This window comes from Grampus griseus, assembly GCF_964374135.1.
Source record: "Grampus griseus genome assembly, chromosome: 7".
Lineage (NCBI taxonomy): Eukaryota > Metazoa > Chordata > Mammalia > Artiodactyla > Delphinidae > Grampus > Grampus griseus.
The window spans coordinates 106,874,585-106,900,599 of record NC_139001.1 but is presented as its reverse complement, the minus strand read 5'-3'; the positions used below and the strand labels follow the sequence as shown (position 1 = coordinate 106,900,599).

Here is a 26,015-nt window from a genome sequence, read left to right as displayed (position 1 = left end):
CCATGACTTACCATAGGTAAACACCCATAATGCAATTTTAATGCCAATGATTTTATCTTCTATTTTCATGGACTAGTCTCTACATCATAGGAATTCCCAAGAAAGAGACTTTTATTCATCATGGTATGTGTGTAGGCACATACCATATAGAACCATTATTGGTACTAAATAACTACCTTCTCGAATGGTGAATTGGCTCTTCCTCTTACAGAAAGAAAATGAATACATGTGTTCTGCTTCACAGTAGAATGCTGTTAATGGTATTGAAGAAAATTGGGACACCAGATTTACTACACTTATTCGCCCTTGGTCTATCCTATGAAAAGTGCTTGCAAATCCTTGTTTTAGAGTTGAAAATGTCCAACCTAGTACTAGACTTTTCTAAAATTGTGGAGTAGGGTTGCATTTGTCATCAATACCATGTACCCACTCCTGCACCATCCGTTCCTATAACAAATAAGAGTTCTTTCCGATGCATGAGGCTTCTTTCCAAAGGGTCTGCAGGATAGATGTCCCTCCTTAATAATAGACCTGATGTTTATATCATCTTCCCTCACCTCCAGATATAGATCTTTCATAGACCAGAAGCGCTGAGGTTAATTGTGTATCCAAGTGCTCTTGTCTATTTATAGCAATTTGGATGGGAAGAAAGGGGGGGAGGCAGGAGTCTCCCACACTTAGCCCAGTGAAGACATTTTATTGGATACTCTTCCTCAACCATAATCAAATTCTTTCCTATATTTTCCAAAACAAAATGACAAGCTGGCCCTCAGTAATTTAGTACCCTGCTTTAAATTTTCATCCTTTCAATCTTATGTATTATGGGTTTAATTCAAAAGACAGAAATGCCACAGGAATATCATACACTGTGGAAAGATTAATAGAGAGAAATTTTTAAATAAGAGGATGTTTCTAGAGCTGCCATTACACAAACTAGGTGTCATGAAAACAGCCAGAGCTTGGTGGTCTTACAGCCCTAATGATCTCCCTTCCCAAAATTCTCCTGATTTGGTTGAAGTGAGGATTCAATGGCTCAAGATGTATTTAGGTATCAGGGGATATATAATAGACCAGATACTATAAAAAGTAATTCTGCATCATTAAAATCAATCAACACATTTTTAATGTCCTGCTAAGCTTCAGGAAACGAAGAGGAATCCTAAGTTTGGGGGAGATTTTTGGGGGAAGAAAGATGAAACCAAGACAGTGAGTCATCAACCAACATTAAGGTTGCATCAAGGAAAAGTACCTAAATCGTCTTGAAGAAGAATAGGAATCCTAGCCTTGAGCTATTGCTAGGTGAAGATGTTCAACCTATGACTCTTACATTCAAATCAGTGAAAAGGGGACAAGATAAATAAAATCACCTAACAGAAAAGGGCATAAGTATAAAACCTCTCCACCTGGGATGTGGCTCTGGATTGAAAAAAACTGTAACAAAAATAATAATAAAATGACATATTATGATATCAAGAGTAATAACATTTCTTCTGAGACTTCAGCCAGAGGTTTGGTCTCATTCAGGCCTTGAGCTTAAATTTATATTCACTCTCTGTCTAGAAAAAATCCCAAAATGAGAAACTGAAATAATTTGAAATTGGTAGCACCTCCTGGCACCAGGCGGAAGCAAACACAAATCTTGCCTGGAGGAAAGTTTTCCAATTTCTGATCATCAATGTTCCTGCAAATTAATTTCAACCAAAAATGAGCTCACACACATACTTATACACACACATAGCATAGGAGAACAAGCTATCATAGGAAAGAGTTAGAAAACAGAAAATAATAGATTTAGATCCCTATGGACTTCCAATATTGGGAATATCAGAGACAAGATGTTTAATAACTAATAATGGAATACTTAAAGACATAAAAAAATTTAAAAAATAAGTGGGAACAAAAGATTATCTTAATTAAATGGCATGTTTGAAAAAGGATGAAGTATTACTTAAAAAAAACATAATCAATGAAAAAATGATTCATTGAATAAGTTTAATGGGATAGTAGGCATAAATGAATTTTAAGGTAAAACCCAATGAATATCCCAGAATGCGAGACAGTGATATAAAGAATAAAACTTATTTATAAGACGATGGTAAGACACATGAGGATAGAGTTAAAAAGTCTAAGGTTTATCTAGTGCAGGCCGAAAGTAATTAAGTAGAGAGAAGAAGAAAGAAGCATTACTGAGATGCTGAGAATTTTTGAGAGCTAGTGGATAGATACATATGAATAATACATAGGAACTAGATACAATAGGAACTAATGAATAAATGCAGAAAACATAAACGTATCAAATAAGACAATTAAAAAGAAACCCACAATCAGACACATGGTAATAAGACTGCCAAACACCAAATTAAAAGAAATGACCTTAAAAGTAGGTTTTGGGTGCTGGGAGTGGTGGTGGTCAGAGCACTTTCAAAGGCAGGACAGGCTGACAGCCAGCTTTTCAATAGCCAGATCAGAAGAGTCCAGTGCTGCGCTGGCGAGGGTTTAACCTGGATGTCAAGCAGTGGGGAGAGCCCTGACTTGCAGAATTTCTGAGCTCCATGGAGTAAACACTCCCAGGATGGCTGATTTCAAACTACCCTTGTGACATCACAGAAAGCAGAATTGGGCAGAGATGTGTGTAACAGGTCCTTATGAGCCACTGTGAGCTGGCTCCATCACACCCATGGATAAATCCTTCAATGTCGAGTTGTACGTCTAGTAAAATTATCTTCCAGGAATAAAGATGAAAGGTGGAACTCCTGTTTTCAGATAAAGGACCCCTTATACAGAAAAAAATTCAAAAGAATTTACTTCGGAAACAAGGAAATCTAATCTGGTAGAAAGTAGAAGGTTCCAACAAATTCGTGACTGAATTAATAAATCAAAAAAGCAGTGTCTACATGAAATAATAGTAGGAGAGGGGAACGGAATAAGAAAGAAATTTAAAATTCAATCTAGAAGTCAGTCACTGTTGATTGGCTCATTCAATTGCCATTTTAGCAACTAAAACTGACATTTCCCAGACCTGACAGCAGATAGATTTCTGGATGCACATTACTTTCTGGAAATTAAGTACTGTTTATGAATCTGGAAGGCTATAGTGTGACAGGAGTCATTTTTCTGCCTTTTCAGCTTTTTCTACTGGCCAGCAAAGTCATGGTAACCTGAAGTATTCTCTGCCACCCTTTTTAAGAGACCTTCTCCGCCTCTTGGGAGTTGACACATGCCACTGCGGCCACAGTGGCATCTGGACTCTAGTCTCACATTAGGGATGGCCTGGGAGTTAATAGCTCCCCACTCATGAGCTCAGAGCTGCCTGGGGAGTTACTCCAAAAGACTCTAACAAGAATGCACACTGTAAGTGCGGCCACAATTTTAAAAGCAACTTATTTCCTGAGTTAAATCCATTCCTGCTTAAAATGCCTTGGGTTACTAATGTTTTCTACACTGTATTGTGACTGAGAGAATAAGAAAGAACATGCTAGAATCACAGGAAAGTTGACAAGTAGAAAATAAGGAGGCAGAAACAAACCCAATCATACAAGTAACCCCCAAATGCACAGGGCTTACATTTGCCAATTTATAAAATAGAAGATGGCCAAACTGGATAAAAATGCAGTATTTAGCTATAGCTCGTCACAAGATCATATATAAGGTTAAACAAAGAAAAGACTGAAAGGGAAATATGGAAAATGATATACCAGGCAAATACTAACTAAAGCAAAAACGAATTAGCTATATTAATAACAAACTAGATTAAGCACAGAGACATTAAAGTTAAAAAATATTACTTCAGTGTGAAAAAAAAGTTCAATTCACTGAGAAGATATAAAAATTTCAATCTTGCCTACACCTAATAAAAGTCATCATTAGACATAAAATGAAAATTCACAGAACTTCCTGTAGGAAAAAAGAACATCCATTATTATCGTAGGAGATTCCAATCCTCTTCTGAATTTTCAATAAATTAGAAAACAGATTAAGGACTTACAGAATTAAATAATTGGGTTGTTCAAATTCTTAAATTATTTAAGTAAAATTTACATAAATTTAACTAAAAGAATGCAGTAAACGCTTTAATTAATTTGAAATTAGGTAAAAATAATTATTTTGGTGAATCACTTTGTTCATTTACCTTACTCGGGATTCTACAAAGTAGATATACATGCCACTTTGTGGTCCTGCCACACGTACCTCTCAGCCTCCCATAGCAGGACTCTTGGTTCTACATCTGGGATATTATACGCATCTTGGTGCTTCCCCTGGTGAAAATTATTTATTACTTTATTTATTTTAACAGAGCTTGCCGGAAAGGCATGGACTAGGAAAACAAACCTGTGACTTTGCCCAAAGTGAGGGACCTGATGGCTCTGAACTCAGCCTCTGAGGAGAAGTTATAACTGAGTCGGAGGTGCTGATCCATCTGCAGGAAAAGAGAAAACAAAGAGGCATCAGCAGAGGTCCGCATGTCCAGCACATGAAACACTCCCGTATGAAACAGCTTTGAAAACACATGCAGGGAAGAGCCCTCTCTGGGACTTTCTCTCTGGAGAGATGAGAAATGTCTCACTAATTCTCCCACAATGCACATAAAATACCCGTTTCTTTACTCTTGGTGAAATAAAGGCTTTCACACAAGTCTCCTCCCTGGGAAATTCTATACAGCTTTTGACAGGTATTTATCTCCCCACGGAGAGTTTCTCACCAAATTCTTTGCTGTAAACAAGCAAACAAATGAAGCCTTTCAAGAATGCTCACTGTGCAGGATTAACATTAAAAGGAAAGCAGGTATTCATTCCCAATCTCTCCCCCCTTCTCCCCATTTGATCCTTAAAACCATTATCGTCTCCTTTGCTCCAATCATTCTGACCTGGCCTCATTCATGGGTGCCCTGGGGGATTTTCCTGAGTGAATATTTCAGTCTGACAAAAGGTTTGACCCTGGGGAGGGGAGGCTAGCTGAACAGTTGCCACCAACATGAACAGATGATAATCCCATCTTGCAGATGAGTGAAAGCCACGAGGGGGATTCTTTGGGACTTTATCTCTAGGGTCATTCTTTAGGGAACCGTCCTTTCCACACACATTGTTAATTCCAGTTCCATCTCTTTGTTCTCCTCCCCATTTCAAGGCATCTTTTCCCATCCATCCCCAGGTTTTTTCTGTCTAGTCAAACCCTACCAGTTTCTTCCTGGCTCTACTCTGAATATTCATATGATGTTATCCCTGGGAAGGATCCTTGTAACATATCACAGTTAATCTGTAGGAAGAGGAGACTAAGACCCCGTCAGCTGCGTGCCCGTCCCCGGGCTCCCCTTGGGGAGCAGCTGATCAGGACACATACCCAGTGCTCCCAGCTCCCACCACCAGGACCCTCCTTCTGCACCCACTGCTGCTCAGTGACCCTCTTCCAGGACTCTGGGTCCTGCGGTGGTTTTTGCTGTGAAGGAAGTCAGTGGCTATGACTTGTGACATGTGATTATATGGTTTATTTCTTTTTCATTCATGAAATTATACTTTAATGATACTTGTTATTTATTGAAGACTTGGTATGTATGAGACACCATACTAAAGTATCCTTCAAAATGCATTCTTCCCTATAATACTGTGAAATAGACATTATTATCCCTGTATTTCAGATGGTGGAACTGATGTCACAGAGATCACAAACTTGGGCAAGGCCACACAGCATCACATAGCAGTGTCCCCTCACTATGTGGCCGGCCAACCACACAATATGGAGTTTGCTTTACTTGTCCATATCCCTCTAGATGCTTGAGCAGCTTGTAGACAATCACTGTGTGTTCTTATTTCTGAATTTCTACAAAATTCATTCAACAAATGTTTGAGCATCTTCTATGTGTCAGATACTGTTCTAAGTGTTCCCAAAGTCCACCTCCTCTAGGAAGATTTCCTTGATGCCTTGGTTAGATTAATTGATCCTGTTCTCTCTTTCATGGTGCCTTTTTATTTTTTTCTACCTCTAACCTTGCATTTAAGATGCTGTATTTTAAAGATCTGCTCTCTCTGTCTCTCTATCTCCCCCTCATTCTTCCCCACTAAACTATTGGCTCTTCGAGGACATCTTATTGATATATGTTTTCTGTAGGTTCTACTACAGAAACTGGGAAAGTAACTCCAAAGATAGGTTTGTTGAGTGAATAAACAAACATCCTGTACTGATTCCCTTTCTATCTTTTGGGCTATGAAGACAGCATCCATCACAACACCAGGATGCCTCTGGCTTCCCTGGTGGCCTCCACACCTTTATACAACATAGGGTTTATCATACCCATGGTCCTCACCTGCAACCTATTTAATGCCCAGATTCAGTCCTTGCTCTGAAGGAGTTTTCTCTCTGCCTTATCTCAGAGCTCTCACCTACACTCTGGAACTGTCTCTTCCAGCAAGGGGCAGGGTGCCTTTTCTCATGTTTTGTTGCCCAGGTTGGAGAGGAGGCTAAAGTGAGTGGGAATTTCCTGCTGAGTGGAGAGCAGCAGAAGGATTCTTAGAACTGAAGGTTGAGCTCAGATTCCTCTAGCTTCTGCCTCTCATCTCCTCCCCAGGCTCCAAAGGATCAATTTCCTATGCAAGTGATTCCCTCAACACTGTCACACTTGGAAGAGCTAATTGTTCTAGTATATGAGTCATTCTTGTCCTACTGTTCTGTTTTGTGGGAACTTACCTGGTCCTTTCTACTTTAACCAGATGAAAAATAAGGGGGAGAAGGAGGTGAATGACACTTAATCAAAGGGTTATTTTTTTAATAAGTATTTATAAAGGTTTGGAGATGAAGGTAGGATGATTCAAAGAAGGCTTGAGATAGTTGGGGAGTGGATTCCAGCCCTGACATGGAGTGAGGGCACTTGAGTGCACCTGAGGGCACCCTTAGTACTGACTCAGGTGCTGGGTTACCCATTTGAAAAGCTTAGCAAATGCACAGGGCAAAAGCAAAAAAAGTGGGGGGTTGTACCACAAATGTTTATTTCTAGGACCTCAATCTTTATGATAGGGGCTAGGCAATCACTGAAGTCTTCAACGAGAAATACATTATTATGTTATATTCCCTTATGTTTATTTTATGCTTTAGGATTGCTTTTCTTTTTAACTGCTGTTGGTGAGGTGGTGAGGGAGTGAAGTACCACAGTCCTTTAAACTTTAGTGTGTCTAAAATTTGTAATCTGGCCTCGAGAAGCTTTGTTAATCTCAGAATCAAGGATGCCCAGTGGTCTTGTCAAGTCATTAAATGAGATGAGAAAAGGAGGGAAATTGAACAAATCTTTTTCTTTTTTTCTTTCTTTCTTTTCTTTTTTTTTTTTGTAAGCCCTAGATGCCAAGCTTTGTGCTTGGTCCTTTAGTTATGCTCTTTCACAGAACCTTTACCAGAACTGACTGAGCTCCGCTGCATTTGCACTCCAGCCCATCCCCACAACACTCAAACTTTTTTTACAGATAAATAGACTGAACCTCAGAAAGGTGCATAACCCGTCTAAGATCCCAGAGCATAAGTGATGGAGCTGGGATTTACACCCAAGCCTGTCCCACAATAGGGATCCCTCTCTTGATCTCAGGGTCTTCACCTCTCAAAGGAAGACATTAACTCCATGGATTGAAAATGCTGGGCCTCCTCCTTCTTTACAGCTCGTAATTGTGCTGGCATTTTGGTAACCTGGGTTAATCTGTTTAATGACAATATATTTTAAGTAGGGACCCTGTAGATTACCTCCACCACCAGGGCACAGGTCAGGGCACCTGAGCCTTAGAAACCACTGGCCAAATTACAATTCTCAAATCATCACCAGGATTTCTCACTCTTGCCTGCAGCCCTGGTCCCTAAGGACTCCTTCCTAGAGTCACACAGAGCAGAGAGGAGAAGGACTAGCAACTCAAGACTATACCTTGAGGGAGGGTCTGTTTGTAGCTACTGGAGGCCTCTGGCTGGCTGAGTATAGTGCTAACCATCTGCCCTCTCTTTATAACTGGTTCTGAGTAATGCCTGAGACTGAGATGGAGCAGTAGCTTACCCCTTTCTGTTTTTACTAAATAGCTTGTTCCTTTTTTTTCTTCTATTTTTTTTGTTTTTGTTGTTATTTTGGTTTTTGTTGTTGTTGCTTTTTAAATTTGGCTGTGCAAGACACACGGGATCTTAGTTCCTCAACCAGGGACTGAACCTGCGCCCTCGGCAGCGAAAGCACAGCGTCCTAACCACTGGACCTCCAGGGAAGGCTTGTTCTAAGTAGGGAGGAAGGAGAAGAGATAGGGCAAGGGTGGTTGGGGGGGTGGGAGTGTCACAGAGACAAGTATGTCATGTGACTGTGTCAATAAATTGATTTAAAGTTAAAAAACAAAGAAACTCTCCGTCTCCAATTTTTTTCTACTACTTCTGTGCTTTGGAAATGGTATGTCATCCACAGATATGTGCTTATCATTGACTATTAATTGATTGGTGGGAACCCCTGAGATGGAGAAGAGAAGGGAGTACCCCATTGTTCTCTCACTGCCCTATTTGTGCCTTTTGTTTGTGGAAAGAAGTTAGGAAATAGAAAGAAACAGAGAAGGGGTCATATATGCAAATGCCCACCAGCATGCAGCCTAGATGTCCCATCAAGGCCTCAGTCAAGACATGTTCAAAAAAGATGTCATCATTCCCACCTCCTTTGTCCTCTAATCTGGCTTCAACCCAAAGACTTTTAACTCTTATTTCAAGAGTCAATACTAGAGGTGAGTCCATTAAATTATAATCATTCAGGAATTGTGATTGTGTCCTATATTTGCCAATGACTCCTGAACTTCCCCTCAATCAAAAAAACGAATATTCAGTCTTGACTTATCCCATAATCCATATCCAGACAGTCAGCTAAGGCTACTGACGTTCCTTCCAGACCTTTCTCAAGTCTTCCTCTCATTGGCTACCCCATTGCACTAGTTGAGACCCTTATCTTCTCTTCCTGCCTGGTCTCTGTCCTATATCTCATGGCTCCCAAATGTGTATTTCCATGGAGCAATCACAGTGAGCCTCTGGAAACAAAAGGCTACCCATGCTAATTTCCCTGCCTAAAATCCAGTGGTTTCCCTTCCCCTCTCCACAGGGCTAATTTAATCTTCTCCACATAAGCCTTGTGGAGTTAATTCACCTAGGTCAAAAATATTTATTAAGGACCTGCTATATGTGAGACACTGCTTGATAAATTGGAGGTTCCATGGTAATGAAAATAAACAAGAATCCCTGTCCTCATGAAGCTTACATTCTAGAGGAGAGAGATAGGACAAGAAACTAGATAAATAGATAAGTTGTATCGGGTGTTAGATAGTGCTTAAGTGGTTTAGGATTGAAGTCAAGGAGCTGGATTGCTGTATTAAATAAGGCACCCAAAGATGACATCCTTGAGTCAAATTTTGAGTGAAGTCCTGAAGGAAGTACAAGTACAGGTAAGCAATGTAGATACATGAACAATCGTGTTCTAGGCAAAGCAAACTCAAGCATATTCAAGAGCTCTGGAAATAGCAAGCAGGCCAGAGTGGCCTGTGTGGAGTTACAGAGGGGACAGGAATAGGTGAGATCAGAGAAGTCACAGCAGGAAGCGAGCAAGGGGTGTGCGGTCATGGAGGTGCTCTTAAGCCACTGCAAGATCTTTGGCTTTACTCTGCATAAGAAAGGAAACCATGGAAGGGGTCTGGACACAAGAGTGTCACGATCTGACTAATGGTTTAATAGAATCACTCAAGTTGCTGTGTTCAGAAGAGGCTGTAGGGGAACAAAAAGAGGTGCAGGGGTATGTCAGTTAAAGGCAACTCATGTGATCCAGCAATCCCATTCCCAGGCAAATATCCAGAGAAAACTCTAATTAGAAAACATACATGAACCCCAACGTTCATAACAGTACTATCTGCAATAGCCAGGACAGGGAAGCAATCGAAGTGTCCATCGACAGATGAAAAGGTAAAGAAGATATGATATATACATACAATGTAATATTACCCAGCCATAAAATAGAATGAAATAATGTCATTTGCAGTAACATGGATGGACCTAGAGATTATCAAACTAAGTGAAGTAAACCAGACAGAGAAAGACAGATGTCATATGATATCACTCATATGTGGAATCTAAAAATAATACAAATGAACTTATTTATGAAACAGAAACAGACTCACAGACATAGAAAACAAACTTACGGTTACCAAAGGGGAAAGGGAGTGGGTGAGGGATAAATTGGGAGGTTGAGATTAATATAAACACACTACTATATATAAAATAGATAAACAACAAGGTCCTGCTGTATAGCACAGGGAACTATACTCAATATCCTGTCATAATCCATAATGGAAAAGAATATATACAAAAGAAAAGGTCATTGTGTCAAATGCCAGTGAAAGACAAATGAGGAAAAGACCATTGGATTCGACAAAATCCAGCCACTGTTCTCTTGAGAAGTGTGATTTTGTGGCCGCTCAGTGACAAACCTTCATTGGGTAGGTTTAAGAAAAAGGAAGAGGAAATTTGGAGACCAAGCCTATAATCAACATTTCCAAGGAACTGGGCAATAAACTGAAAGAGAAAATGGGGCAGTACATGGAGTCAGATAAGAGAGTGAGTTTTCCTTCCCTCCTGACACCGTACTTTTTTGTTCATGTTTTTGGTTTTCTTTAATGCCTGTAATACTTGCATGCTTTATGCTTTGGGAAGCCATTAAGTAGAGCTGGAAAAATGCTGTAAAGAAAGGTGAGGAGGGTAATGCTGCAGTGATGCTGTCCACTAGGTATGAGATCTGGCCCACAAGTGATTGGTCAGGTCTTCGCTAGAGCCATTAGCTGTTCGTTTTCAGCAACAGGAGGGAAAGAGGTACACAGACACAGATGGAAGTAGGTGGAGAAATGTGCTGAGATTGTGTGGATGTTCTCTTCTGAATGCTACATTCTTTCACAGAAAGAAGGAAATGAAGTCATCTACCAAGAGTGGAGATTGAATTGCAATTGTCGGCAGTCTAAGGAGAGAGAGGGAAAGTTTAAAATTGCCATCTAGGAGATCAGGAGGATGGATGAATTAACAAAGACTAAGGGGTGATTTCTGGGCAGATTTAAGAGCTCACCTGAGGTCATGATTCTAAAGGAGGATGGTCTGGACTCTGCCCATTTTCTATTGCGATCCACTATTGCCTGATGCTCCTCTTTGTACCAAGACCCCGGGAATTCTGTGGAGTGCCTGACACACACTCTGCTCTTTCAGACAGCTTTGCAGGGGCTCACTGGGACCCTCTGCCTCTTTCTTCCCCACCCAGCCAATTTGAAATCAACGTCAAGACTCAATTTACTCCTAACTTCCTCCAGAATGTAAGTACCATTTATCTTTGGACAACATGTGTTTGAACTGTGCAGGTCCATTTATACGAGGAATTTTTTCAATAGTAAATATTATACAACAGTACTACAGGATCCTCCATTGGTTGAATCCACAGATGGGGAACTGTGGATACAGAGGAACTGAAGACAGTGAGGGCCACCTATAAGTTATACTCAAGTTTTTGACTGGGTGGGGTGTTGGTGCCCCTAACCTCCCCTCCTTGTTGTTCAGGGTTACCCGTACCTGATGCCCAGATGAGGTGGGTGCCCTCATCCATGCTCCTGTATCACCTGTGCACACTCCTCCCACAGCCTTTACCCATCCCTTGTGATTTCCTCATTATGCTACAGTTCAGGGGTTATCAAAACTGAACAGGCATCAGCATCACCTGCTCCCCCTCCCCACAGAAAAGTTTCTGATTAAGTAGATCTGACATGGAGCCCAAGAATTAGTATTTCTCACAAGGTCCCAAGTGATACTGATGCTGATGAGGGGGATGCGCCCTGAGGACCACTATTCTAATTCTCCAAAGGCTAGGGCTGAGTGTGGTTTTTACCTGTCCCCAGAACTTGGCTGCACAGTTGGCTCGGGGTCGAAGCTCAGAAAAATTGTATTGAGCACCAAATGCACATTTGGCTGAATGAGAAGAAGGGAAGTAAGGTACCTGAATGGTAAACACTCTGCCCTCTCGGTTAATCTTCAGGTGGTGCAGTCTTCTGTTGGCAAAGTTCTCTGTATCGATGGTGAATACATGGGTTTCTTCCTTGCTTAGCTGGTAGCGAACTTGTAAGCTTCCTTAAAAGACAAACATTAGACATTAGAATTAAAGATAGGAGCCATAAATGCAAAAATGTGATCAGATTGTCTTTTAATTGATCGTGACTGTTTTCTAGGGACCTATGTCTCAATCTTTTCATTATTCACATTCTTAAAAGGTATTATATATCTTGTGACTATAGCATCTAGGTCCATATTAAAAATCCTGAGCATAGCTGAAATACTTTTGTGTGTGTGTGTGTGTGTGTGTGTGTGTGTGTGTGCGTGTATGTGTGTGTATGTGTGTGTGTGTTATCAGAAACCAAAATACCAGTTTGGAAAATAAAACAACCACAAGTCTATTTTGTAACTGGATTGTGAAAACTTTAATAAGATAAAATCTTTTCCCACGCTCTCTTCAATTCCTACCATTTCCTAGAACTCCCTTTTTTCCTAATTGCCTTCCTGGAATTTCAGAATATGTAATGTGAAATAAGATTGTAAAGTAATCTAGGCAGAATAGGAGAGAATAATTTGGGGTAATGAGGCAGTTACCCAACAGAGTCAGCCAATAGCAGAAGCTCCCTACCACTAATCCTGGTTTCCTTCATTCCTCCTTTCCTTTTGGTTCTGGTCACTATCGATTTCCATTGGGGGTGTATTTTCTCACTTAAAAACTAATCAATAAAAATAAAATAAAATAAAATAACATAAAAACAAAAAAAATAATAATAGCTCCCTAGCAGTAGCATATTTGGTGCAGAGAGGAGCTCAGACGTGAGGTAAGAGGTCTGCCAGAGGAAGGGAAAGGGCCCATCTTTCCCTGCCTTCCCACCTGCCAGGGGAAAGGAAAGGACCTGCCAGGGGAAGGGATGGTGGCTGGCATGCTCTTTCTGACTCCTTCTAAGAACTTGGGTTTTTAATATATAATTCAACCCAATAAAATAAATCAGCATGTGATAATTATGTGTCAGGCATGATGACAAGGACCACATTCCTTGAAGTTATTTGGGACTCTCTTACCATCCCACTGTGTGGGTCATTCATACACACATTCTGTATGTACCTATCCATTTTAGAAATCACTTCCATTTTATACATCTTTACCAACACCTGCCTAGCATCCATCTTAGATGTCAGTAATCTCAACCAAGACCCTGTCAAGGTATTTATTCTATATCTTCCCCAGCATTCCAGTTTAGGTCTAAAACACCTCAACCATTTCTTCTAGAGCTCTACAGATATTGATCTCACCTTCTTAGGATGTTTGATGCAATCAGTGACTCCCTAAGTACCCTAAGAAGAGCTCCTGAAACCTCTTGCTAACTCATTGTCACACAGCTCCTAGGAGGAGAAAGTCAACCCATGGCTTTTCAACATAAGTTTGACACAATTAAGGGCTGACTCCAGTCTTATAGGAGGCACTGGGGTGAGATGGTGACAGGGCCAGAGGTTCATTGATCACTTTCCCCTCAGCTTTGTATTCAGCTGCTTGGTCAGTGAGCAAAGAGGCACATCTCTCCTTCTAGTGTATATTCTGGTGTCATGAGGTTACTGTCAGCTTCTTGGATGGCATTACCCGGGACCCCAAAAAGTTCATTGCCCTAAAGCCCTCTTCTATCTCCTTTTTATGATTCATCTGTCTGCTTCCATTTCCTCCCTAGAGTCTCCCACCGCTACCTTTGCATCCAAAAGTGTTTGACATAATGATAAACTTTGCAAGTTTATATATTGTCCAATAGACAGGGAACTGACAGAGGGAAGATGCTCTGAATCTAATAAACAACAACAACAACAAAAGGATGGTCTTAGACAGGTGTTCACTACAATTTATTCAGGGAACTATAATGTATCCCCTCCTGTGTGTTCTCCATTTCTTCTTCTTTTTTGTTTGTTAGTATATGTTGACACTGATACATTATAAAGGGCATGCATTTGCGGGTGTGTGAGTATGGGCTGAAATAAGATGTTCACGGTGTGGAAATTAAAAATTGATTTGAGCCCCAGTTAAGACTTTTCCAAATATGCTTCTGGAATAAACATACATATAATGGAATAACATTTGGTCACCAGCAACTATGCTGTAAAAGTTTTAATGGCTCTTATTAATATTGGAGCACTCTAGCTGTATCTAGCCTCACTTTTTTAGGTCTCCAGGCAAAATCCATATCATCATTTTTAGAACTATGCAACAGGAATTATCAACGTCATTTTAAAAAATGTCGAAGAGAAACCTGATTCCAAAAAAAAAAAAATTGTATTTAAACACAATGATAAGGAATCTACTTTAAATCAAAGAGGATGTAGTCATATTCTGTTAAACTTCCTTACTACTCTCTGGACAAAGTTACCACCCCTTGGCTTCTATTATGCTTGAGTTCCTGCTTATGACTCCTCTTTTATCTAGAACAGTTTTTTGTTCCTTCCTCCATTTGATTGATGAAGGAAGAGAGGGGCAGGAAGGAATAACTTTTCATCATTCATAGTAAGTGATGGACTCAGAAACGAAATCTAGTTAGCTCTAAAGAGCATGGTTTTCCCATGGAACACAGGGTCCCATGTGTTCATCTCAGCCAAGAATGGTCTTCCACTTCGATGTTTCCCTTTAAGCTTATTCCTACTCAAACTCCAAAAGTAAGCACCAGGTTACCTCTTCCAGGAAGCCTTACCTGGCTTCTCCAAGTTGCCCTCTTCTGCTCCTATAGATCCTGTGCTCACTTCTAGCCTAACATGTATTGGGTTGTGCTGTCTATTTACTTGCTTATTGCCCCTTCCTTCTTTCCTTCCCTCCCTCCCTCCCTCCTTCCTTCCTTCCTTGCCTCCCTCCCTCCCTCCCTCCTTCCTTCCTTCCTTCCTTCCTTCCTTCTTTCCTTTCATTCTTTTCAAAACAATATAAATTTATTGTGCCAAATTCTGGAGGCTAGAAGTCTGAACTGTTATCTCAAAGGCTCTAGGTTAGGATTCTTCCTTGCTTCCTCTGAGCTTCTGGTGTATGCCTGCGTTCCTAGGCTTGTAAATGCATCACTCCAAGTGCTTCTTTTTTCTTCACATGGCTTCTCCCTGTGTCTCTCTGATAGATCTATATTCAAAGCTGCTCTAATACTCTACAAATGATAACTATATTTCTTTTAGCAAACCTTTTTACTATTTATATTCTTCTTGACAATCACCTACTCATGAGAAGATGGAAATTATGGACTAGAAACTCAGAATTGGAAATTTCAACCATATATCTAGTTCAGCATCTCAATTTGGGCCTTAGGAGAAAGATTCTCACACCTCAGTTTTTTCAAGAGCTTCACTTTGTTGTGTTTTACGTGTTCCCACTTTGCCAGTTTTCCTACACTAGTCTGTCTTCCATACTGTCATTGTGTGAGTATTCTAACATAGACTTATTTGGCCATGTGATTCTACTGCTTAAAAAATTCCAAGGCTCCTTAATTTTACATGAAACATTCCAACTGCTTAGCCTGACAGGCAAAGTCCTTTTCTTACCTTCCCACTTTATCACATACATATTTTTCATAACTGAATCACATGTGAACTATCCCAAATAACACCCCCCCAAATAATGCTCCTCTTTGCCTTTGTGCACTTTTTCTTCCTCTGGGACCACCCTTGCTTCCTTATCTCTATGACAACCACTTCTCCTTCATTAAGACCCACCTGATGTGACCTAGGTCTCCACTTGCTCCCAAAACTGAGAGTATCTTTCCTTCTTATATTGTCACTGTGCTCACTTTTAGTAACAACTTCAGTGTATCATGCTTTGCTTGTCTTTCTCCTTGAACATAAGCTTCTCTAGGAGGAATAGATGCTTATTCATCTTTGTGTCTATGGAGAATAACACAGGGTCTGCTATCTCAAGTTGCCAAAAGTCATTTGTTGAATAAAATGGCCCCTCTGGAGAATGTTATTACCACTTCATCAACATTATAAACTAACAATTATTCAATGTCTACTGTGTGCCAGATACTAAATTAACTAATAGTTATAATGTTATAATTCTATCTTTAAGGAGTTCATAATCTGAAGCAGGCAAAAGCAAGGTCATACTTGTCTGCTTATACGCCTATCATGTATTAGATTATTTATTTATTTTAACATCTTTATTGGAGTATAATTGCTTTACTATGGTGTGTTAGTTTCTGCTGTATGACAAAGTTAATCAGCTATACATATACATTAGGTTTTTAATCTGGTACTAAAGATAATTTTTATCAGATTCTCAGATTAGAAAGTAGAATTTCAGTGGAGTAAAATGCTCTAAAAGTAAAACATAATAATAAAAATAATAGTAATGATATTCATAATGAAATGGGATTCAAACCCAGGAGTAGAGAACTTTAAAGTGTATGTTCCTCCCACTAGATCATGTTGCCTCCGAAGACATGTCTGGTCAAATAGATGGATGAGTTGATGAATAGAGAAGTGGATGGTTGGGCAAAGGGAAAGGTGAGTGATTTGATAGACGATATAGATACATGTTTTGTGAATTCAAAAGAGTGAAGACAATGAGCACTTATAGGGTTGAGGTAATGAGAAACAGTGTTTCAGAGAAAGAAGTTTATTGAAGAAGGTAGAACTGAATTAGGCAAAAAAAAAGTACTATGCTTATGTAGCTGTAGAGATATAAGCAGAGCAATGTGTCGGAATTTTACCATGCTTGAAGTATAGACCCATAGGCCAGTAGGGCTGATGAGAATCTTGGCACACATTCACCCCACCAACCTCCTCATTTTGAAAGATGGAAAAACTAAAACCCTAGAACTTGGAAGAGAATGGTAATAAAGAGAGAAGCCACATGGAGAAGGCTTGTATTAGAAGGACAAATAATTTGGACTTATTCTTGTAAAGAGGGACTCCATAAAGGGCTCTAAACACATTGTGACTGGGCTGATTTATACAAAGTGATATTTAAAGAAAATTAGCCTGGGTACCCAGTGTTCATGTCAGATCTAAAAAGACAAATATACCAGCTCCCACAAACATCAATGGAAAAACCCATGAGGTGTTGGAGTACCACTATGGAACAAGAGTCCATTCTTATATTTCTGTTAATAGAGCATGTCAGTTTCTTGCTTTATCATTTGACTTTGAAAGAAGGAGCTCTTTGACATGTTGATTCCCATCCAATCCTCATCAGTTAGCATCGACTACAGACTTCTGCAGCTTCCTATGCAGCCTTTAGTGTCTGCTAACCAGATCATCCTTACCAACTAGCTCCTCTTCTATCTTCACTGTCTGATCCATCCTCTGGTTGCTTAGGTCAAAACTCTAGGAGTCATTCTTACTTTGTTCATTTCCTCTACCAGATATACATACTACACATCCAAGTCATCAGCAGCTCTCTGGTCTCTACAAAGTAAATCCTGTATCTCTACACCTCTTTCCAGCTCAGCCACCACACCATCATCCATCCATCACCATCTCTCACCTGGACCATTGTAACACATCTGAACTGACTTCCCAGATTCTAGTCTTAACTCTCTTTTCCCTCACACCCCTCCATTCTATACACAGAAGTCAAAATAAGCTTTTTAAGGGTAAATCTGATGTCATTAATTAAAATGTTTTAATGACACTCCAATGCACTTAGAATAAAATCCAAATTCTTTCTCTAAGGTCCTACATGACCTTATTTCATTCTACACTTGCCCTCATTCACTAAACTCCAGCTACTGTTGACGTGCTTTGTGTTCCCCTAACATGCCGAGTCCACACATGCCTTAGAGTCTTTACAGCTGCTTTTCTCTCCACGTGGAATGTTCCTCTTACAGATATTTGCCAGAAATCCCCTCCTTATTCATGGGCCAAATGTGACCCATGCAGTGATGCTTCATGTGTCCATGTACCCCTACCTCAATACCTCCTCCTAAAAATGTTTTCCAGACTGTCAGTCATGATTGATTAGTACATCATGGAATCAGTATCAGAATTCAGTATCTGTTATTACTAACTGCAGCCTCTCTGTAATTCCAATTATAAGCATTTCACTCTCTGACTGCAATCTTCTCCTTTTTGGGTTCCCTTCATCTAATCCCTGGATTCCCACAATCCTTTTTCTTTTTTTTTTTTTAATTGAACTATCATTGGTTTACAATGTTGTGTTAGTTTTAAGTGTACAGCAAAGTGATATATATATATATATATATATATATATATATATATATATATATATATTCTTTTTCAGGTTTTTTTCCCTTATAGATTATTACAAGATATTAAGTATAATTCCCTGTGCTATAAGTAGGTCCTTGTTTTTTATCTATTTTATATAAAGTAGTGTGTGTATGTTAATCCCAAACTCCTAATTTATCCCTCCTCCCCTTCCCCTTTGGTAACCATAAAGATGTTTTCTTTGTCTGTGAGTCTATATTTGTTTCATAGATTTCATTTATATAAGTTTTTTAGATTCCACATATAAGTGACATCATATGATATTTGTCTTTCTCCATCTGACTTACTTCACTTAGTATGATAATCTCTAGGTCCATCCATGTTGCAGCAAATGGCATTATTTCATTCTTTTTATGGCTAATAGTCCACTGTATATATGTACCATATATTCTTTATCCATTAATTTATCAATGGACATTTAGGTTGCTTCCATGTCTTGGCTATTGGAAACAGTGTTGCAATGAACATTGGGGTGCATGTATCTTTTTGAATTATACTTTTCTCTGGATACATGCTCAGGAGTGGAATTGCTTGATTATGTGGTAACAAAAAAAAAAAAATGGGCAGAAGATCTAAATAGACATTTCTCCAAATAAGAATACAGACAGCCAACAGGAACATGGAAAAATGTTCAACAATGCTAATAATTAGAGGAATGCAAATCAAAACTGCAATGAGGTATCACATCACACTGGTCAGAATGGCCATCATTAAAAAGTCTACAAATAGTAAATGCTGGAGATGGTATGGAGAGAAGGGAACCCTCTTACACAGTTGGTGGGAATGTAAATTGGTGTGGCCACTATGGAGAAAAGTATGGAGGTTCCTTAATAAAACTAAAAATAGAGCTACCATATATCCCACAAACCTTAGTATAAGGATTAATCTCACCAAATACTCCGTGTTCCTCAATCCCTTCATGTTCTCTCTTCTCTCTTTACCCAACTCAAATAGCTGGTGCATCACCATGACCCTCTTCTTGTATAAACTCTCAATTCCCTTGGCCCACTCATACTTTATTGAATGAAGATATTTGCTTGGCAAAACCATAGCTGCTAAAAATCCAACCTTTACTGTACCTCTGCAAGGTTTAGCTGGCACAAAAAAAATATAAACACTGCAAATTGCTTATAAGCCACTTTAAATTATTCATGATCAACTTCAAGTGGGGCTTTCTTGTGTCCTCTCAACCTCATTGTATTTCCTAAGTCCATTCGCTGACTTAGATAAGTACTTAATGGCTTCTCTTCTTTCCTCAGATCTCCAACTTATATTCTCCTTCCCCCATCTCAGCTAATGACCTTGACTCCTGCTTCCCTAAGAAAACTGAAGCAATCAGAGCAAAACTCCCAGAAACTTCTGTCACCATATTTACTATCAGATCAATTTCTGAGCCTGTATGATTTGCCTTCCTTTCTATTGACTTATATGAACTGTTCATGATTATCTAATGTCATCATAGGCACTACTTATTCTTCTCATATGTTTGAAGACATCACTCAAGCAATACTCCCTTTCTTTACAATTTTTCTTCCTCTCTATGTCATCATTCCCATTAGCATTTTTTTTCCAGTTTCAATGGAATAAAAGGAAACTTCTTCAACTTTCTTAATGTTAGCCATGGCCATATTTCTCTGCTCTCTTCTGGCTTATGATGCAACTCCTGAGGCATCATGTTACACTTCCTGAATCCTATTGCTCTTTTCCATTTGCTTTTAAACACTTTCCAGTAAGATTTTACCCCAGGGTCTCAATCAAAACTTCTATTGCCAAATCATCAATGACTTTCATGTTGCTAAATCCAATTTTCCATTCATGAACTCCAATTTATTCTCACCAGCCTTGTACCCAATCACTCTCTTCTCTTTTATAAAACTTTCAATTGCCTTTGAGAACATTATTCTCTCCTAATTATCTTCCCACTTCACTGGCCCCTCCTTTTCCCTCATTTCTGAGTCCACCTTTTCTCCTTGTCCTCTTAATGTTGCAGTCCCACGGCTCAGCCTGTGGACTTCTCTATCAACACTCACTGCCTTGACAATCTCATTCAGTGTTATGGCTCCAAATACCATCTTTGTGGTTTCTTAGGGCTACTGTAGCACATTGCTCTGGCTGCTAGAAATTTGAAGTCAAAGTCTCAGCAGGTCCATATTTCTGCCAAATGCTCTAGGGGAAAATCTTTCCTTGTCTCCTCCTAGTTTCTGGTAGCTCTTGGCAATCCTTGGTGTTCCTTGGCTTGCAACTGCATCATTCCAATCTCTGCCTCTACTGTCATGTTACACGGTCTTCATCCCTCTGTGTGTCTCTATGTGTCTCTGAGTCTCTGTATCCTTATCTCCCTCTTCTTATAAGGACACCAGTGATTGGATTCAGGGTACACTCTAATCCAGCATGACTTCATCTTAACTAATTATATCTGTTAAGACTCTATTTCCAAATAAGTTCACATTCTGAGGTTCTGGGTGGACATCAGTTTTGGGGTGACACAGCTGAACCCGGTATACTATCTAAATGCAGACCAATATCCAAATTTATATCTCCAGCCTGGTCTTCTGCCCTCAACTCCAGACTCCTCTATTTAATTATCTCTCTTCTTGGTTGGCTAATAGGCACCTCAAACTTAACATGCCCAGGACTGAATTCATGACCTCTTCCAAACCCATTCTTTCTATGACTCTTCCCAACTTAAACACCAACAATCCTATACATATAGGTGCTCAGCCAAACAATCTTGGATTCCTCTCTGGTGTCTTTTTCTCATACCTTATTTCCAATAGGGCATGACATATTTGGTCCCCCACCCTTAAAAATATATCCTGAGTCTCACCACTTCTTTGACTCCCCACCAATTCCACTATTACCAATCAACTCAACCAGTCAACCAACATTTCTAACCCATACTGTTTCAATAGCCTCCTAACCACTTTTCTTCTATTCTAACCCCTTGTAGTCTATTCTCCCCAGAGCATCTCAAGCAATCCTGTTAATGCATAAAGAAGTCCAACCACTCCTCTGCTCAAAGTCTTCCTGTGGGTCTCCATCTTTCACAGTGTAGAAGGCAACATCTTTGGTTTTCTTTATTGAAATATAGTAAATTTACAATGTTGCATTAATTTCAGGTATACAGTAAAGTGATTCACATACATATAAGTATATAAATTTGGTTCTTTTTAAGATTCTTTTCCACTATATATTACAAGGTATTGAACATTGAATGTAGTTCCCTGTGCTACACAGTAGGTCTTTGTTGTTTATCAATTTTATATAGAGTAGTGTATGTATGTTAATCCCTAACTCATAATTTATCCCTCCCTGACCTTTCCTTTTTTTTAGTAACCATAAGTTTGTTTTCTATGTCTGTGAGTCTATTTCTGTTTTAATAAGAAAAAGAGTAAATAAGTCCATTTGTATCTTTGTTTGTACATATAAGTGATATTATATCGTGTTTGTATTTCTCTGTCTGGCTTACTTCATTTAGTATGATAATCCCTAGGTCCATCCATGCTGCTGCAAATGGCATTGTTTCATTCTTTTTTGTGGCTGAGTAATATTCCATTGTATATATGTACCACATCTTCTTTATCCATTCATCTGTCAATGGACACTTAGGTTGCTTCCATGCCTTGGCTATTGTAAACAGTGCTGCTACGAACATTGGGGTGCATGTATCTTTTCAAAATTAGAATTTTTGTCTTTTCCAGATATATATCCAGGTAGAAGGCAGTATCCTTGTTGCAATTATAAGGTCCTAAGGTCTTCATTACCTCTCTCTCCTCATCATCTACTACCTTCCCCCTCATCTCTGGGGCCCAGCCACAATGCTTTCCTTACCAATTCCCAGAGAAAAAGCACATCTCTGTTTCAGACTTTGCATTTCCTGTTCTCTGTCTGGAATGATCTTCTCTGGGTACTCACAGGGTTCCTCCACCTCATCCCTGACTCCTTCATGTCTTTGCTCAAATATCACTGATTTCAAGAGTTCTTCTCTGATGACCATGTTAAAAACTGCAGGATCCCCACCTCACTCATACTATCTCTGATTCCTTTACCCTCCTCTTTTTTTTTTTTCAAATAGAGCTTATCATCTTGTAACATTTTGCCTCTTGTTACATTTATGACTTACTGCCTATCTCCCTCCATTAGAATGTATAAGGGCAGAGATTTAATAAAATAGAAGAATCTAGAACAGAAAACATAAGTATGAGCCACCATATGTAGGGAAAATATTGTTTCAGACCTACAAACCCATGCTGAGTCACTATGTAAAAACATTTCTTACTGTACATTTTGGCCAGACATTGTCAAAAGGGCCTGACCTTTCAAATAGCTATCGCTATAGTATTTATCACCAATCTACTCATTTATTAATTTGCACATTTTTCAATTTGTTCAGTGATTTTCATCCCCCATTTAAATTGAAATCTCCATGGTAACAGAACTTTACCTGTATTTCTTCCTGGGAGATTCTCAGTGTCAAGAAAAATGCTTAGCATATAATTGGGTGGAAGGGGGTCAATAAATATTTATTGAATTTTTTAATAGAATGAATGAATGAATAGGTATTTTCAGTGATATATGAAATATATTCCCTTTATCTCATCCATGCTTAAACATATATAATGCAAGCAATTATTTAAGGGTTGATAACAATAATTTTAATAATTATCATTGTTATAGCTATAAATGTTAGCTATTGTTACTCTTATAATCAGTATTATTAAAATATCATTTATTGCCCATTTTGTTCTAGGAATTGTCTTAAATGCTTTTCTCATACTTCATCTTTAGACCTCAAAAATATGTCATACACATTATTGTTTTATGCTAATTGCACATATGAGGACAATTTAGTTTGTCTAACTTGGATGGACATTTAAATCTCAGCCATTTCACGCAGACTTTCCTATAATCTGATTGTGATCTGCATTTCCCATAACCTCACAAGCATGGAAGGGTAGCATCCACACTCTGCATCTCTTCCTTACACCCACCATATGAAGATAAAGCATCTAATAAAACCCATTTAGATGAAGGCATATGTCTGTATGCTAATCCCGCTTAGTTAGACTTCACAGAGAAAACATAAAAAAAACAATTTGTGGTCATTCTGAAGCCAAACTCAGTTGTCCAGAGCTTGTTCTCATATCATCACATGCACAACTGGATGTTAAATTTCATGAGATGTCTCCAAAAAAACCCAAAAAACAAAACAAAACAAAAACTCCATATTTTCAAGCTTCTTTGAAAAAAAGAAAGTTTACACTTAAAAGAATTGCACACTCCATGGAAGATAAAGTCCATTATCATGGCAAAGTTAAACATTATGGTTATTCTCCCGAGTTTCTATCTTTGGCAAGGTGAGGACAGATTAGAACTGAAAAGAATCAGTTACCCTAAAGAAAATATTCTCAGCTCTTTGAGAATTTCTCATGAGTCAGCAACTGCAATGTGCTGGGCACTCTCAGATCCACTCAGCTCTGATGGTTTTCTGGGGTTTTATTCATTTCTTATTCAAAAACAACCTTGAAAACTCTCAGAGGAAGTCATAAACAGGTACAAAATCTTCCAGCCTATTTGGTGATGGGTTGTGGTTTACTTCATACAGCCTTATTCTAAGAACCTTCATAAGCAACAATTATCTTCTTCTATTTTAGCCTTTCTGTTTTCGTTTGCGCAAAATATTTCACAATCTCTTACCTTTAACTGAAAAGTCATTTGCATAGAAAAAGAGTCCCATTACTGGGAATAAATGCAGACCAACTATGCCTCGTCCATGGCATTCTGTCCAGACCCACTGGTTCCCTATTACCTGCATCATGTAATGTCAGCCTTTTTTCAACAAAAGAAAAATATATAAAATTCTGAAATTAAGAGTTTAATTTTGCATTTGTCAGTTGATATGTATGAATGAAACCAAACAAGTTCCTCTGGTTCAGGTTTGTCCTCTGAATTTAGTCTTTACAACATGTGTAAAACACACAGACCACAAAACTCCATAGGAGACACTGGCCAATGCTTTCTGTGTTTGGAGATTTCATCGCGCTACTAAAGATCTGTTTTCCTTTCTTCTGAGACCCAATTAGAGTTTACTTCCATTTAAAAACTCTCTCCTCTTATTTGTGTATGATTTATAGGGTTTGAAGGCAACAGTCATTAGAACTCAACATCGTAATTAGTCTTTAAAGTATTCGGGATGAGGCGGCTTTGTAAATTTTGTTTCCTTTTTATGATCCAATTGCTTTTGAATACAGAAGCTTTTGATCATGGCACTTACAATTTTACAATATTTGGAACTAAGTTTAGTTGTATGTGTTTTGAACATTTTTTTAAAGTTTTTGAGGACCACAGATCCTGACGATATAAAGTGATGCCAATTTACAGAAATATTGGGTCATGATTTGTGATATGTTACCTAGTTGGCGACAGCGTCACTAAGGGCCACTACTTCCCTGTATCAGGCAGCTCCTGCTCATTTCTTTACATCTCCTGGGGCCTAGTGAAGAGCTCGCCAGAGCAAACCCTCCATCGACACATGGCGGATGAAGATCCAAGCCCCTTGATGGGCCAGGAATGGTGATATTGACACTGACCCAGAGAAGAAAGACTCAGCCTTCCTCCCAAGACATGCACAGCCATTGGTGCAACACAGAACAATAAAGCCATTACAATACAGGGAAGAGAAATGCTGTGAAAGGATATGCATATGACATAAAACTGAAAAAATCACAGGAGGTTCACCTGGGGTGTTAAACCCTGAATTGGAGTCCTGAAGAACATATAAAAGTTAGGTACGTGGATGAGAGGAAAAAAGTGGGGTTTTCTAGAGGAAATAGTATGTCGAAGGGAGGGAGATGGAACAGAGGATGCACTGCATGTCTGGGGTTGGGTGGAAGGTAGGTGTTCCTGTGGAGAATAAATAGAAAGCAATACTTGATACAAATTTGGGATGTGAAACATAATCGTGTTTTTTAAGGAAACCATCACTTCTGTCAAGCTATGATGTTTTCCAACACATCATTTTGCTTTTTCCAAATGTTATTTATGAAGTTAATTCCAACAAGGACCTACTGTATAGCATCAGGAAGTATACTCAATATTTTGTAATAACCTATATGGGAAAGGAATCTGAAAAAGAAAAAAATATATATATATATGAATGAATCACTTTGCTGTATACCTGAAACTAACACACATTGTAAATCAGCTATACTTCAATTTAAAAAATAACAGTTCATTTCAAAGGTGCTGTTCTGGATGACTACTCAAATACATTTTCTAAGGCTGTCATTCCAGACAGTAGAGTGGGTGATGATTTGACCCACAGCATAAATGCTTCCCTACAAGGAGTGGAGCCATATTGCTTTCAATAATCAGGTCTGAAAGTTACACTCAGCTTCTAACACCTTGTGCATCACTTAACAGAAGTGGTGAGGAAGCAACACTCACAAAAAAAGGTTGAGCATAGCATAATGTTGCTGTTATGGTTCTGGTTGTTGTTGTTTTTAAGTTTTAAAGAAATGAAAGGTACAGCATGCTCAGAGGCTACCCACACTCCTGAGCCTTTGTGTTTTCCTAATGTCTGTCAGTCCTGTGCAGGCTGCCAAGTGTGAGGATTGCCAAGCAGTTAGTGCTGGCTTCAGGCACTTCCATAAATTAAAATATAAATGTTGGTCAATTAGAGATGATTTCTTAAGCATTTTATAAAATCATTAACTAAGAGTGTAACTAGCTCATGAATAACTTCA

The 26,015-nt window shown here is 39.0% G+C and overlaps 1 protein-coding gene across 2 annotated transcripts in view; it reads right to left on the bottom strand.

Moving 5' to 3' along the window:
• Positions 1-26,015, bottom strand: part of CNTNAP5 (contactin associated protein family member 5) — a gene marked incomplete at both ends in the record, with an annotated part of 875,906 nt that overhangs the window by 38,924 nt on the left and 810,967 nt on the right. For both annotated transcript variants that reach the window (XM_082658898.1, XM_082658899.1), the window contains 2 exons: positions 4,330-4,417; positions 11,999-12,129. In XM_082658898.1, the coding sequence (XP_082515024.1) occupies positions 4,330-4,417; positions 11,999-12,129 (219 nt within the window). The remainder of the gene's footprint in view (positions 1-4,329; positions 4,418-11,998; positions 12,130-26,015) is intronic.